Source organism: Ranitomeya variabilis, chromosome 2 (genome assembly GCF_051348905.1).
Source record: "Ranitomeya variabilis isolate aRanVar5 chromosome 2, aRanVar5.hap1, whole genome shotgun sequence".
Classification (NCBI taxonomy): domain Eukaryota; kingdom Metazoa; phylum Chordata; class Amphibia; order Anura; family Dendrobatidae; genus Ranitomeya; species Ranitomeya variabilis.
This window is the reverse complement of record NC_135233.1, coordinates 34,102,876-34,120,687: the sequence shown is the minus strand read 5'-3', so window position 1 is coordinate 34,120,687 and position 17,812 is coordinate 34,102,876. Positions and strand designations below refer to the sequence as shown.

The 17,812-nt window shown below is 41.8% G+C and overlaps 1 protein-coding gene across 1 annotated transcript in view; it reads left to right on the top strand.

The window, feature by feature from the left end:
* The window catches only part of SPATA17 (spermatogenesis associated 17), a 273,405-nt gene that overhangs the window by 204,954 nt on the left and 50,639 nt on the right, over positions 1-17,812 (top strand). The window contains exons 7-8 of the mRNA XM_077282262.1: positions 5,466-5,666; positions 10,859-11,007. Coding sequence (XP_077138377.1) covers positions 5,466-5,666; positions 10,859-11,007 — 350 coding nt within the window. The remainder of the gene's footprint in view (positions 1-5,465; positions 5,667-10,858; positions 11,008-17,812) is intronic.

Here is a 17,812-nt window from a genome sequence, read left to right as displayed (position 1 = left end):
TATGTGCTAGAAGGGAGTTACGAGTCTCTCCGGAGAGGTAGATCCTTGCACCACAATGGCTTTGGCATTGGATGATCTTAGATCCACAGTGTAAGGAATCTTCTTCACCTTAGAAGTTTCCCACTTTGATTCCCAGACTGTGCACCCCGGAATAGTCATCCATTAGCTGCCGGTACGCTGGAACGAATTCTGAAGCAAAATTGGGTATGAAGGTCAATGTTAAAGAAACAAAGCACAGTTTATCAAACCAGAGGAAAAGTAACCAGAAGTGAAACCAAGGAATACACAGGAATTTGCACTACAAGACCACGGGAAAGACCCAGAGGGTGCAGGATAAGGGCAACTTAAATCCAAGAGTGAATCCGAGGTCTGCAATGAGGAAAAAAACAGGGTACTAAATGCCTATTTTACAGAAAATGGTCTATGACCAGATCACCATGAAAATGTTGGAACTACGAGGGACAATCAGTGTCTATATGACGCATTAGGCTAGGATCTACGCTATGAGCTTAAAGAGGTTGTCCACTACTTTAACATTGATGACCTATCCTTAGGATAGGTCATCAATGTCTCATCATTGGGGGTGCAACACCCGACAACACCACTGATCATTTATTCTCATTGCCGAAAGTGTCAGTTACGGAGCTACTCTGTCTTCTAATAGTGGCCACGGCCGGGTGCCACACATTCACCCTATATTCGAATGAATAGGAGGCAGATGTGCAGTAACTGGCCACGGCTACTAAGAGTAGTCAGAGCTGCTCTGTAATTGAGCACTTCCAGGGGGGTGCTGGGTGTCGCACACCCACTGATCAGACATTGACGACCTACCTAAGGCCTGGTTCACACGTCAGTGGCTCCGGTACGTGTGGTGACAAAATCCTCATGTACCGGAGACACTGACACACGTAGACACATTAAAATCAATGTGTCTCTGCAGATGTCAGTGATTTTTCGCGGACCGTGTGTCCGTGTGCAAAACACGGAGACATGTCCACGTTTCTCCGGCAGCACGGTCCGCAAAGCGTCCCGCACACGTGCACACGGAGAACAGTGTGCACTCTCCTCCATGTGCACGTACCGCCGCAGGAGAAACAGCGCTACAGTTAAGCGCTGTCCCCAGCTTTTGGTGCTGAAGCCGGCATTCAATCCTTCTCCCCAGCAGCGTTTGCTGGAGAGAAGGAATGAAAAATCAAGGTTTTTTAATTTTTTTTTGTTAAAAATAAAGTTTGGGGTCACCTCCCGGCTCCCACCCCCCGTGCGCCCGGCCGCTTGCATTGAAATACTCACCCAGCTCCCGCGATGCCTCCTCTCAGTGCCGGAAGCCCGTCCTGTGTGAGCGGTCACGTGGTATTGCTCATTACAGTGATGAATATGCGGCTCCACCTCCTCACTAAAAACAAAGTGAAGACATAGAGTAGAGGAAAGGAAGGGGGGGGTAGGAGGCTGTGAAGCTACAGTCTCTTTTAGTAAGACTGTATGTAAACCACTCTGCTGTGAGAGGGGAGGGAGCAACCAGAAAATTGAAAGAAAAATATCCAAAATTTCCAAAATAAAATAATGTTTCTGCCTGCAACCCTTTGAATATTGCTTTGTATATATCTATAGCTGCCTTAGGAGGCGAAGATTTTTTTATTTTTTTAACGACAGGTAATCTTTTAGAACAAATCAATCTTTGCCTGAAATTAACACCAATTGATAAATGAATAAAAAAAAAGAGAAGTTTTCTAGCATTCTCAGCATTGCTGTCTGAGGGATCATCATTCCTTTTATGTCTTATTTCTTTATTCATGTGCTTAATTATTAAAAAAAAAAAAAATGGCGTGAGGAAAAGACAAATAAGATAGATGGCCCGAAATGTAAAGTTATTGAAAATATTAATGTATGGCTAAGGACGAGTGGGTAACAAATGATACGTTTACCAGTACGCTCGACCTGGCGCAATTAATACCGCTGGTCATGCATGGCTTTCCGTGATGGAAAATGTAGAGGAAAGGGATTCGGGAAAAAGACGGAAATATATATATATATCTAATGTGTAGCTCATTTTCTGACATGTCAGAATCATGGCCTTTAAAGAAAGCAGTGCTTTCACAGCTCATTTACCATATTCACTGTAGGGCCAGCAGTCAACAGCAGGCCCCGCTGCAGGAAGGTCAGCGAGAAGCTATTAGCAGGGGTTCCCTCCTGAGAGTTCCCGCTACTTATTGAGCTGGAGGTTAGCATGACAGTACGCGGCCCAATAACTGGGCTGGAGGTTTTTTAACAGTTAGCCAAGATTTCCCCATAGTGTTTGTCACTTCAGAAAATTGCAGGAGAAAATGAAGTCCCAGACAGCCCATCTCACTAGCAGGCCTCATAAGTTGTTTTAAAAGAAGAAGGATGTGTCGGGCCTGAAAAATATACCGCGATCCCACAGGATTACTGTCAAAGGGAAATAATAGAGATGACAGATGCAGGGAAGTTCAACGAGTACTTTCCAAAAAAAAAAAAAAAATTGCAAATATTAATGTAGTAAGTGCAAATTTGGGGAATTTATAAAATACAATAAAAAATAATATGTATTTAATTTACCGGTAAATCCTTTTTTCTTTCACAATTTTGGAATAAATCAATTTTAATAGGGAAAATATTTCTTCTAAAAACAGCTCAGACCCACTTAAATGGAAAGTGTCATGTGAAAACGGTCAGGTTCATATGTTACATTTATTTTAGAATAAAAATTTGATTTTTTTTTTTTTTTTTCTAATTTTTATTTTTAATTTTACTGTGTTAAAAAAAATTGTCATTTTCAGACTAACTTAATTTAAGACTCTTACTTCCTGTTGATGGCATGGAGATTCGCTGCAGTAGACTAACTTAGACCCAGTCATTTGTATATAAGCATCATCTGTAGTGATTTAATTTAGAGAAAACTCATTGTGATGGAAGGGGGAGGAGGTGAGCTGGGACATCACATATTGCGAATGGTGGATCCTGTGTTGCCTGCTGTATATAGAGCTGTTGTCGGTGATTATACAGGAGGAGGAGGTGAGCTGTGACATCACCTAATGTGAATGGTGGATCCTGTGTTATCTGCTGTATATAGAGGTGATATCAGTCATTGTACAGGAGGAGGAGGTGAGCTGTGACATCACCTAATGTGAATGGTGGATCCTGTGTTACCTACTGTATATAGAGGTGTCATCAGTCATTGTACAGGAGGAGGAGGAGGTGAGCTGTGATATCATCTATTGTGAATGGTGGATCTTGTGTTATCTACTGTATATAGAGGTGTTATCAGTCATTGTACAGGAGGAGGAGGTGAGCTGTGACATCACCTATTGTGAATGGTGGATCCTCTGTTATCTACTGTATATAGAGGTGTTATCAGTCATTGTACAGGAGGAGGAGGTGAGCTGTGACATCACCTATTGTGAATGGTGGATCCTCTGTTATCTACTGTATATAGATGTGTTATCAGTCATTGTACAGGAGAAGGAGGTGAGCTGTGACATCATCTATTGTGAATGGTGGATCCTGTGTTATCTACTGTATATAGAGGAGTTATCAGTCATTGCACAGGAGGAGGAGGAGGTGAGCTGTAACATCACTTATTGTGAATGGTGGATCCTGTGTTATTTGCTGTATATAGAGGAGTTATCAGTCATTGTACAGGAGGAGGAGGTGAGCTGTGACATCACCTATTGTGAATGATGGATCCCGTGTTATCTACTGTATATAGAGGTGTTATCAGTCATTGTACAGGAGGAGGAGGTGAGCTGTGACATCACCTATTGTGAATGGTGGATCCTGTGTTATCTATTGTATATAGAGGTGTTATCAGTCATTGTACAGGAGGAGTGGGTGAGCTGTGATATCACCTATTGTGAATGGTGGATCCTGTGTTATCTGCTGTATATAGAGGTGTTATCAGTCATTGTACAGGAGGAGGAGGTGAGCTGTGACATCACCTATTGTGATTGGTGGATCCTGTGTTATCTACTGTATATAGAGGTGTTATCAGTCATTGTACAGGAAGAGGAGGTGAGCTGTGACATCACCTATTGTGAATGGTGGATCCTGTGTTATCGACTGTATATAGAGGTGTTATCAGTCATTGTACAGGAGGAGGAGGAGGTGAGCTGTGACATCTCATGGACATATGGGAGCATATACAAGGATAGGGGAGTATATACCAGGATGGGCGTGCATATACCAGGATAAAGGCATATACCAGGAGGATTGCATATATATGGATGACGGGCATATACCAGGATGAAGGGTATATACCAGGATGGGGGAGCATATACCAGGATGAAGGGCATTTACCAGGTTGGGGGCATATACATGGATTGGGGGAGCATATACAAGGATGGGGGGCATATACCATGGTGGGGGAGCATATACAAGGATGAAGGAGCATATACCTAGATAGAGGTAACATATACCAGGATGAACAGCATGTACCAGGATGGGGGAGCATATACTAGGATTTGGGGAGCATGTACCAGGATGGGGGAGCATATGCCTTTATGGGGGCATGTATGTGGATTGGGGGAGCATATACAAGGATGGGGTAACATATACCAGGATGAAGGTCATTTAGCAGGATGAAGGGCATAAGCCAGGATGCCAGCATATTCCTTTGTATCTGCAGTCTGGTAGCTCCTGTTTGTGCCTGCCCTCAGCATGAGTTGTTTTTTCCTAAACGAAAACCTCAGTATTCAGGTTAAATTGCCGTGCTGGCACTTTCGATAAATGAGTGGGTTTTGGGTTGCAGTTTTGGCACTCGGTCTCTAAATGGTTTGCCATCACTGGTATATACAGTATGCTGTGTATGTTGTGATTGGCCCTGAATATGGAAGGTTCAGCGTTAGGTTGCCTAATCTCAGGTTAGGGTCTGGCACATTTATGTTCAGTTCCTGGATTATGACTTTTTTAAAATTTGTTATGCTAGTTTGAGCTCTAAGGGGTAACGTTTCTCCCTGTGGAGATTGACATACCGGCTCTGACATGCCAAGATAAGGGGGCTTATTCACTGTGCAATGCTCTTCTGGGAAATGTAACATGTAAATTGCCTCTTCAGAGAAGAAGAGACTTGAACTCTGTAGTGCCACCTTTGCACTAATGAGGGCCAGTAGCCTGAAACACCGTGTTTTCAAATTGAGATTCTGATTTGGCTTTTATCCGAAGTCACATTGCAAGACTCGTTAATGGGTCGATAATGACTGGCAGGATCTCTGCTTCCAACAGGTGGCGCTATAGAGTTCAAGTCCTCTTCCTCTCCGAAGAGGCAATTCGCATCTTATGCTGTTTTGAAAATGTTTTACTTTTTATCTGTCAATAAGCTTTAACTAAGCACGATCCTTTGATCAATATTATATATTTCATGTTCACAAAAATTCTTTTGAAAATCTTCATCATATTAACATTGATGAATTGTGATAGTTCTGATTTTTAAGGGCTTTTATGTTTCCATTAAGATCGCCGGAGTGTTCAATTCACCGTATAGACAATATCCGGATGAAATGGAGTTCCGGCTAAAAAGAGCAAGACCGCTGAGCCATCGAGAAGTACCAAAGAAAGACAATGATGGTGGCTTTGTTGATTGGACTGATTGTAGACACCCCTATTCATTCCCAACGACCCAACCTCTTCCACCAATTGGCAGAAAGAAGCCACAGGTATGCGATAAATATATAATAATACATGTAGAATACTTTTGGTTGCTCCTTATCTAGGGCTATCTTTAGGTCAAAATTGGCTTTATAGTTTTAAAAGTTGATTTTTCAAGACAGCCCTTGTCAATATACCAAAACCTGCAATGTATATGTCATTAAGTGGGATTTCCTGAATGGCGCCCCCTCTTACCTTTTGCCTAACATCAAGTGTAGTATCTGTTCTCATCAGCGGGTTTGGCCTGTCCTACTGATGTGGGGCACATACTCTAATGCCCAATGACTGGAATATTCATAGTTTACGCCTGGTGGCTTATATACTCATCAGGTTAGTAGACTGACCCCCAGAGTCGAAACTATAGACAGAGTAGCTTGGCAGCTTGAGTTGAAGATGTGCCCAAGGAGTGGTATTCCTGGTTGCCTGAACTCACTGTTTGTGGGACCCCACTTGAGTGACACAGTTGGTGAGAATGGATACTGTAATGTGTGAGACATAAGCGATGGCGGTCCAGGCTGGCTAATCAGATGAAGAGCCGCAGATGCCAGCAGGTAGGAGGAGGTTGTTGTTCAGCGGCCACAGATTAATGACATGGCCAATGGACCAGGTCCTGCAAACTGATTTAGACCAACACTACTGACATTACATTTATGCACACTTCATTTCTAGGGTTGATCAAATAACTTTGGATAAGTGCTTATCCGAATAGCTATAGGGCTTACTGAATGGCCGCATCGGTAACCTAGATATCTGGAGCGCTCCCGATAATCAGCTGTACGGGGCCACAGCTTTATGTGTCACGGCTGTGTGACAGTAACAGCACATGCATGGAGAGCCTGTTTGTTGTGACACATGCAGCTGTGGCACAAAACAGCTGATTATCGGGAGCACTCCAGGTATCCAAGTTACCAATACAGCTATTTGGTAAGTGCTATAGCTATTCTTATAAGCATTTATTCGAAGCTATTCGATCAACCCTACTAATTTCCATTCTTTTAAGTATATAATCTTATTGTCGGCCATCAGGCCAGGATGAATAATTCTTCAATTTCCTAACTGAAAATCAGATTATATGGGGGCCTTTTCTTTTTGGATTGGGCTGCAATAGACTGCCCCCTTGTACACTTTTTATTAGGTGGCATTGTTCATAAAGGATCCTTGCTGAGAAAAGTCGATCCTAGGATCTAGTCTGGGGTTTTCGGGCCTGTTAACAGCAGCTGGGTTAGTTCAGCAGAGGGGAGTGTGTTAAGACTGGAGAAAGGTAGAGCCACTGGTTAGTCTGCTCTACAAAGAGAGGTGTGCTACAGGCAAACAGAGAGATGTTTGTTTGGTGAACACGTTTAATACAAGTGTGAACTGCTGCTGGGCATACCGAGATTGGTGAAGCTGCAACTTTCATGTTGTTTCATTCTACCTGAAGAAGAGGACTGTTTGTTATCCATTGGTGTTCAAGGAACAATGTTTTCCTTTTGCAGCTGTAAAGTTTATGATAACTACATGCTGTTTTGATATAAAACAGTGTGCTACATGTATTCAAGCGTGAGATCCTGCAATATATATAGTTTGATATTTGCTTCTTTCTCAAAGCTCCTGTTTAGCTCAACCTGGCCCTATGTGAAAAAAAAAGTTAATTACCACAAATTAACCAATTAACCACATTGACAATTGGGTTTAATTTCACTAGCCATGATTACTGCCAGACATATTGAATCTAAATTTACCTGGCATTTTGAAACAAGAAGAAAATCTCATTAGGCCGCATATGATGCCATTGTCTTGATAGTTTGCCATACCAGTGCCAAAGAGAGCTATTGAAAATCTACCAATCTGGGAAAAGTTTTAAAGCTATTGGTAAGGTCCTGGGACTACAGCGAATTACAGTGAGAGCCAATATCAACAATTGGTGAAACTTTGGTACTTTGATGAACTTTCCCATACTGGCCTTCCAAAATTTTACCGAGAGCAAATCAGCGACTAATATAGGAGATCATGAGAGAGCGCAGACAAACATCTAAATATACACAATTCCTCAATAAGGTCAATTTAGGGCAAAAATGTTATCCATTGGAGATTTGGAAGGTGCAAACCACTGATGACTAAAAATGAACATAGACTCACCTTGAATTTTCAAAAAAAAACAACAACTTTGAGATGATCCCCAAGACTTTTTGGATTATATTCTTTGAACTGTTGAGTCAACAAGACAATAAGACATGTGTCCCATTACATCTGGAGTAAAGCTAACACTGTATTATTTCATTAGAACATCATATCAATAATTAAACACAATGATGGTAGTGTGATGGTGTGGGGTTGCTTTGCTTCTCAAGGTCTGGATGGAACTATTCAATCTGCTATAGAATATATCCAGAAGGATTTTTCCACCCATCACTTTGTTACTCAAAGCTCAAATGCTGTTTGGTTCTTGCAGAAGAGTAATGATCAAAATATTAGGGCTCAGCTTCTGAGGTGGAGTCACAAAGCTGCAGGTCATGGTGAGCACAAGGACCAAGAGCATTGTCACAGCAGACTGGAAGACCCATGGAACAGCGAGGCCCTTATTCACAAAGCTGCTGGTCATGGTGAACACACGGACCAAGAGCGTTGTCACAGCAGGTTGGAAGACCCATGGAACAGCAGGCCCTTATTCACAAAGCTGCTGGTCATGGTGAACACACGGACCAAGAGCGTTGTCACAGCAGGTTGGAAGACCCATGGAACAGCAGGCCCTTATTCACAAAGCTGCTGGTCATGGTGAACACACGGACCAAGAGCGTTGTCGCAACAGACTGGAAGACCCATGGAACAGCGAGGCCCTTATTCACAAAGCTGCTGGTCATGGTGGACACATGGACCAAGAGCGTTGTCACAGCAGGTTGGAAGGCCCATGGAACAGCGAGGCCCTTATTCACAAAGCTGCTGGTCATGGTGGACACATGGACCAAGAGTGTTGTCACAGCAGGTTGGAAGGCCCATGGAGCAGCGAGGCCCCGGAAAACAGGCTATGCTGAACTGCAAATAAACAAAGCAGTACACCACAGAACCATTAGTGCCGATAAACATAGGTGAGCAGATGAAGAGAAAAACAGCAGGTTTCAAGCTGAACTTAGATGTAGGTTGTAAATAATACCGTAGTATGCAACTGTGGTCTCAAAATAAAAGTCCTTAATTCTATAGCAAACGTTGGGTAAATTACGAGGTCTGAGAAGCAGTAGATGCAAGTTCCTCGTAGAAGATTGTAACATAATGTTATCAGTTACTAATTATAGTTTGTAATGCTTACAGCAAATGATGGTTTAACCAACGGAATCAGCATAAGCAAATTGTAGAATCCACAGCAGTTTGCAGCATAATGAGAACACATTTTAACAACACTTTGTAATGCCTATAGCAAACGATGTGTTAACCTTTAGCAGTTTGTAGTGAAGATGCAGCCAAAGGAACTGAACGGTGGCTAGTCCAAGCCACACGACAAATGAAAACAACACTACACTGTCTGAATATTAGGACACCTCAAGTGTGTCTAAGTGGACTTTAAAAGGCCTTAGATGATGATGTCATTGAGGTTCACTGGGTAACATGTAAAGCCCGACATGGAGCACAGAAAAGGACGTCAGCCGTAGGAGTAAGGAGCAGAGCCCGGCCTAGAAACTGAGACCGATGTGTAAACAAAAATGGGTGAGGGGTGAATACTTTTTCACTATATTGTATATACTGGCAGTGGGACCGTACTTTCATTGATGCCCTGCCCCATTTTCAATAAGCCAAGCTTTGTTTAGTTCAGTCTTGTGTGCCATGAAGTGCATCCTTGGCGTCCATCTTGTGATTCATCTGATCTCCAATTCATGCACCACTTAAAACAGAATATATCTGTGGCCATGTTTAGTGCACCAGGTTTAGAGACTACTACTGTTAGTTACAATTGTATCAGAAAATTGCAATATGTATTTTTCATGTTTTTCTTGATTCTAGTGCTTGCTAAGCTTTGGAATTTGGCTCATCGTAGGTATTACCTATGAATACTATACATCCACCCTCAACATTGACAGAACCACTTAAATATCAAATTACATTTTACGAGACAAAAAAAATCTCCATTAAAGACCATGAAATATAACAACCTTCCTGTCCATCTGCTGAAAGTGCTGGATGATACTTATTTGCCATTTGTGTTATTTACGGTCTATAACTTTTATGGTAACTGGTTCCTATTATTGGTTTCTATTAATGTAAAACATAAGTGAGCAGAAATGAGGCGTGAATCGTCCCTCTTTTCTTTGTCTTTACTTTTAGTCCAGCTGTGACTGGTTACTGACAAGCTATTAGAATATGTAGAAGTCAAGACAAGCTCCCGTCTTTGTTCGTGAAAATCCATCATAAATTCTAGAGGCTCTGGCTAAGATGGAGAATTATAATTGGCCCTGAAGGATTTCCAGAATTTTTAAGAGCATATATAGGTATATGCGGTCATTTAGTCACAGTCCCAATGGGCCCCTGCTCCATTTTGGCTTTAAATGTGTTGAACATGTTCACCATGCCCTATTATCTGGCCGGGTCTACCCTATGCCAGCTAGAGACTCTGCCATTCTCACCATTAAAAATACCAGGACAGCACCAAAGCTAACGTGAACAGAGCTTTACATTTACAAATACAGTATTTGATAAAATTTGAATAAATCGGGTCTACATGTTAAGAACCCTCATCTCTTAGTCATAGCAAAGACCAGCTACAATGATTGCCTCTCCTGCTCTGGAGGACCCAGCAATGTGTAATACCCTATTTGCCCTGTGGAGGCTCTGCTAGAAAATAAAAGACTTGCCAGTAGGTTTCTCCTCACTTTATAGCTGAATATCTGTGATCAGCGGATCTTTTTAACAAAAATTGAATTGTTAAAAGTTTACAGACTCTTTAAGATATTAATTTTGTTGAATTTTTTTCTCTTTTTTTGTGTTAAAAAATGAATGTAGTAATTCTAATATATAAATTGTGATATTATATGTCATAATTACATACATTGAACCAACACTAATATCATTTCAATGTTTGCATGTATAGCATTATATAAATCGACAAAATACAGGGTTTCCCTATTTTTAGTTTTTCATCCACAGTTTTTCTAAGATATTTTGACCGAATGTTCTTGACATAAGCTGAGCTATGCCATAAAACCGACTCCATTTTAATCTTACTTTCTTATAGGGTCCATTCCGTGACCCAGCAGAAGTACTCAGACAGCGTTATAAGCCTTTGGAGCCAACCCTAAGGGTAGCAACGTCATTCAGTTCTCCGGAAGAGGCCCGAGAAGAACTCAAGAGACAAGAATGGATGAAGGGTTTCCAGGAAGATAGGTAATTAAAGAAGATTTCTACGTTCATGTTATACTAAATCATTCCACCCTCTCCATGCCACCAGATATCTAACCTTCTGTACACCTTCTTGGTAGTGTAAATTACTTCCTTCAGGCTATAACTCTGGTGTCAGGTTTGTGCATCAAGTAAGTATGGCCAGGTAACAATTACCAGGTGCTCAAGCTATATACAGATGTGACCTTCCTTACATTTTCTCTCGGGTTGACTTGGCCTGAGAAGAGCATATCCTTGAAAAAACAGGATTGTGTCACTTTTCACGACCAAGCCGTGAGTCAATCTAGTCAAGGAGTCCAAGGTCAGAAGCCAGGATATCATAAAGAGAAGGAAGAGACAAAAGTGTAGCCAGGTAACGTTCCAAGGATAGCGGATCAGAGCAGAAGTGGTTAAACAGACAGATGGTCAGAATGAGGTCCAAGGTCAAGCAACAAAAGATTAACATACAGAATGCAAGGCACAGAGAGCACAAACCTCAGTAGCTGAATGTTCGTATGGCAGAGGTCTGGGAGAAACAGTTAAGTAGCATGGCAATCACCTGGGATAATGAACACTTGGAGACAGCCAGCGCCTCCCAGTCTCAGATTGGACAGCTGAGCTGTCAATTAACACACTGACAGCTCAGCATGCACCTGCACCAGACTGGATGACTGAACTGTCAATCAAAGCAACGAGGGGGTTGGTGGTGAAAAGGAACAGCAACGAGTCAACCATCACATCAGACATTATGGACACAGAGGTATAATATAGGAGACAATGGTTTTCACTTTACTTAAACTTAAACTTTACTTTACTACTAGTAAACTAGAACAACTCGACACAGACGGCGACAACCGTGGCACACGCTGCAAACACGTTTCCTGCAGCAGTGCTCCAGGTGCGCCGAACGTCTGTGGAGAAAATCTAATCTACCCGAAGATGTCATCCAATATAAGTTCATGCTAAAAACATACAACTCTGCCCTTCACCTCTCCAAACAAACCTATTTCAACACCCTCATCACCTCGCTGTCCAATAACCCTAAACGTCTCTGTGACACTTTCCAGTCCCTACTCAACCCAAGAGAGCAGGCCCCAACCACAGATCTCCGCGCTGACGATCTGGCCAATTACTTCAAAGAAAAAATTGACCACATTCGACAGGAAATCATCTCCCAATCTCTTCATACCATGCACTGTCCTCCCTCCCCCACTGCATCTAATTCACTCTCTGACTTTGAACCAGTTACTGAAGAAGTAAGCAGGCTCCTTGCATCTTCTCGCCCGACCACTTGCACCAGTGACCCCATTCCATCACATCTCCTCCAGTCCCTTTCCCCGGCTGTCACCTCTCACCTAACAAAAATATTCAACCTTTCCCTCACTTCCGGTATTTTTCCCGCCTCATTTAAGCATGCCATCATACATCCGTTACTTAAAAAACCCTCCCTCGACCAAAATTGTGCTGCTAATTATAGACCTGTCTCTAATCTTCCCTTCATCTCTAAACTCCTACTGTCTCACTTATTCATTCCCATCTGGACTATTGTAACTCTCTACTAATCGGCCTCCCTCTTACCAAACTCTCCCCGCTCCAATCTGTCCTGAATGCTGCTGCCAGGATCATATTCCTCACCAACCGTTACACCGATGCCTCTACCTTGTGCCAGTCATTACACTGGCTACCCATCCACTCCAGAATCCAGTACAAAACTACTACCCTCATCCACAAAGCACTCCATGGCTCAGCACCACCCTACATCTCCTCTCTGGTCTCAATCTATCACCCTACCCGTGCCCTCCGCTCCACTAATGACCTCAGGTTAGCATCCTCAATAATCAGAACCTCCCACTCCCGTCTCCAAGACTTTACACGTGCTGCGCCGATTCTTTGGAATGCACTACCCAGGTTAATACGATTAATCCCCAATCCCCACAGTTTTAAGCGTGCCCTAAAAACGCATTTGTTCAGACTGGCCTACCGCCTCAACGCATTAACCTAACTATCCCTGTGTGGCCCATTAAAAAAAAAAAAACATAATCAGGTTCCTCTCATCGTGTTCTCATACACTTTATGCAGTTAATAGCCTCTGTGTCTGTACTGCTACATACTAAGGCTGATAACTGGTTCATGCAGCTTTACATGAACACCCGAGCCTTACACTATGGCTGGTCCAAATAACTAAAGCAATTGTTACCATCCACCTCTCGTGTCTCCCCTTTTCCTCATAGTTTGTAAGCTTGCGGGCAGGGCCCTCATTCCTCCTGGTATCTGTTTTGAACTGTGATTTCTGTTATGCTGTAATGTCTGTTGTCTGTACAAGTCCCCTCTATAAGTTGTAAAGCGCTGCGGAATATGTTGGCGCTATATAAATAAAAATTATTATTATTATTATTATTATTAGAGTGCACAGCAGTAATTCACACTCTTTTTTACAATACAAGAATCACTTTGAATGAATTGCTGATTTAGTCAATATAAAACTGAAATTAATTATCATTAGGTCATGTTCACATGGTCAGTATTTGGTCAGTATTTTACATCAGTATTTGTAAACTAAAATCAGAAGTGGGTGAAAAATAAAGACGTGACATGTTTCTATTATACTTTTCCTCTCATTGTTCCACTCCTGGTTTTGGCTTTCAAATACTGATGGAAAATAATGACCAAATACTGATCGTGTGACCATGGCCTTATTATGACACTCAGTATATTTACAGGCGTTAGGCCAATGACTGATTATCTACATGTTAATATTTGTTATACATATCTAACATAATTACTGAAACTTGCAAATGTGAATTTATCTTCTCTATGCTCCAGTGCTGCACTCACTATTCTGCTGGTGCAGTCACTGTGTACATACATTACATTAATGATCCTGAGTTACATCCTGTATTATACTCCAGAGCTGCACTCACTATTCTGCTGGTGCAGTCACTGTGTACATACATTACATTACTGATCCTGAGTTACATCCTGTATTATACTCCAGAGCGGCACTCACTATTCTGCTGGAGCAGTCACTGTGTACATACATTACATTACTGATCCTGAGTTACATCCTGTATTATACTCCAGAGCTGCACTCACTATTCTGCTGGTGCAGTCACTGTGTACACACATTACATTACTGATCCTGAGTTACATCCTGTATTATACTCCAGAGCGGCACTCACTATTCTGCTGGTGCAGTCACTGTGTACATACATTACATTACTGATCCTGAGTTACATCCTGTATTATACCCCAGAGCTGCACTCACTATTCTGCTGGTGCAGTCACTGTGTACATACATTACATTACTGATCCTGAGTTACATCCTGTATTATACTCCAGAGCTGCACTCACTATTCTGCTGGTGCAGTCACTGTGTACATACATTACATTACTGATCCTGAGTTACATCCTGTATTATACTCCAGAGCTGCACTCACTATTCTGCTGGTGCAGTCACTGTGTACATACATTACATTACTGATCCTGAGTTACATCCTGTATTATACCCCAGAGCTGCACTCACTATGCTGCTGGTACAGTCACTGTGTACATACATTACATTACTGATCCTGAGTTACATCCTGTATTATACCCCAGAGCTGCACTCACTATTCTGCTGGTGCAGTCACTGTGTACTTACATTACATTACTTATCCTGAGTTACCTCCTGTATTATACTCCAGAGCTGCACTCACTATTCTGCTGGTGCAGTCACTGTGTACATACATTACATTACTGATCGTGAGTTACATCCTGTATTATACCCCAGAGCTGCACTCACTATTCTGCTGGTGCAGTCACTGTGTACATACATTACATTACTGATCCTGAGTTACATCCTGTATTATACTCCAGAGCCGCACTAACTATTCTGCTGGTGCAGTCACTGTGCACATACATTACATTACTGATCCTGAGTTACATCCTGTATTATACTCCAGAGCTGCACTCACTATTCTGCTGGTGGAGTCACTGTGTACATACATTACATTACTGATCCGGAGTTACATCCTGTATTATACCCCAGAGCTGCACTCACTATTTTGCTGGTGCAGTCACTGTGTACATACATTACATTACTGATCCTGAGTTACATCCTGTATTATACCCCAGAGCTGCACTCACTATGCTGCTGGTACAGTCACTGTGTACATACATTACATTACTGATCCTGAGTTACATCCTGTATTATACCCCAGAGCTGCACTCACTATTCTGCTGGTGCAGTCACTGTGTACTTACATTACATTACTTATCCTGAGTTACCTCCTGTATTATACTCCAGAGCTGCACTCACTATTCTGCTGGTGCAGTCACTGTGTACATACATTACATTACTGATCGTGAGTTACATCCTGTATTATACCCCAGAGCTGCACTCACTATTCTGCTGGTGCAGTCACTGTGTACATACATTACATTACTGATCGTGAGTTACATCCTGTATTATACCCCAGAGCTGCACTCACTATTCTGCTGGTGCAGTCACGGGCGTGAACGTATGCCGATGTTGGACTCCCTCCCTTTGATGTGGGCTTCAGCGCTGAGCCCACATCTTTCCCGGCACCTGTCAGCTGTTTTCAACAGCTGACATGTGCCTCTAACAGCCGCGGGTTGAATCGCAATCCACCCGCAGCTGTTAACTAGTTAAATTCCGCTCTCAAACTCTGACAACGGCATTTTACATGGGCTTCCGGCAAGCGTGCCGGAAATCCTGCCCATCGGCACCTGTGTCACATGACCGCAGGTTGCCAATGGGTTAGCATGACAACCAGAGGTCTCCAGCTTACCTCTATGGTTGTAACTGCCGGACTGCTATGAGTGGCGCCCTGTGGGTGGCGCTCATAGCAAGTGAGCAATTCTGCTACATACAGACGATCTGATCATCGCGTGTATGTAGCAGAGCTGATCGGGTTATGGCAGCTTCTAGTCTCCCATGCCAAAAGTAAAAAAAACTTGTTTTAAAAAAGTGAAAAAAATATAAAAGTTCAAATCACTCCCTTTTCGCCCCATTTAAAATAAAACAAAACAATTCAAACATGCACATATTTGGTATCGCTTTGTTCAGAATCGCCCGATCTATCAATGTAAAAAAAGAATTAACCCGATCGCTAAATGACAGAATGAGAAAAAAAGTCAAAACCCCAGAATTACTTTTTTTGTCGCTGCAACACTGCATTAAAATGCAGTAATGGGTGATCAAAAGAACGTATCTGCACCAAAATGGTATCATTAAAAATTTCAGCTCAGCACGCAAAAATGAAGACCTCACCTGACCCCAGATCACGAATAATGGAGACACTACGGTATTTTTTTTTTTTTATATAACAAATTTTGTAAAAAATTTCACCACGTAGATAAAAAAGAAGCTAGACATGTTTGGTGTCTATGAACTCATAATGACCTGGAGAATCATAACGGCAGGTCAGTTTTAGCATTTAGTGAACATAGTGAAAAAAGTAAAATAAAAAACAACTATGGTATTGATTTTTTTGCAATTTCACCTCACTTGGAATTTTTTTCCTGTGTTCCAGTACATGATATGTTAAAAACAATGGTGTTGCTCAAAAGTACAACTCGTCCCGCAAAAAAACAAGCCCTCACATGGCCATATTGACCTAAAAGTAAACAAGTTATGGCTTATAGTTATAGTTATGGCACAAAAGAGTTACACAAAAAATTTTAGTTATTGCGAGCAATTTTACGCCAGAAAAAGTGGAGTAAACTGCTTGATGAATTGGAGCCTTCATGTTCACAAAACGTATAATCCAACAAATGTAACACGTGCAACTCCCAGAATTTTTGGAAGGAATTCATCTCCATCTGTGATGAGCATGGTCACCATACTATTGCTTTGACATATAGTCAGCCTATACATCGAATATATGGACTGTGTCCATTCTGACGAGACTGCTCATTATGAGTGTGCAGTATCGCAATGCGCCTGCCTAAAGGCCGATTCTCCCCCCACTTGTGGCAAGCCAATGGCCTCCCAATTTTTTTGAGATTTGTGGATTCCCCCTTTTCGTTCACTTTTGGGAACCTAATACCTCATTGTCACCATCTTGAATGTTTATTTCGCACTTGAAGACGGTTCTCCTTTAACGTTTGAGTTTTCAGTGTAATTACCCACATTGCACATTGTGCGGAACATTTCATAATCAAAAGAGGCTTTTTAAGTTCTACTAGTAAATTAGCTCACCCCCATTAATACAAAATACTCCATTGCAAGCAGTAAAATGAGAGATAGTCAATGAGCAAATCATATTTTACAAATGAGCGCCCTGGGGCATGGTTAAAGATGATTACCCGCGTTTGATCCAGAATTCCTCTGTCTTTTGCAGTTAATTTCCACTGGATATTTACAAAGCTGCGCCTTCATTTTATTTTTTTTTTCAGCTTAATTTTTCTAATGATGCTATGTTTTTTTAATAACACTGGGGATGAAGATATTAAGACTTTGTATAATTAACAAGTTCTAACTTCTTCCGAGGTTCTTGACTTTCTCTTTTATTTATAAAACGAGGTCATTATAGTTTCATCTATTAAAGCTTAGAATGATCATATTTCACTCCTCTACATATTTAAGGATTGTGCTTCCAGTTAAATTGTGAAAAATTCAACATTTGGGTCCCAAGAAGCCAAAGCCCGAGGGTATTTGTAACATTTTATCTCTCACTATCGTAACCCGTTCTCATCCGGTGCCATAAATGCTTGGAGCTAGCTCTTTTTACTTTTGTGTAACCATAACTCTTGTCCCCCAAAGCAGACCCCTTAGGTTGCATCGGACTTGGTTTGGGTGAAACTGAGA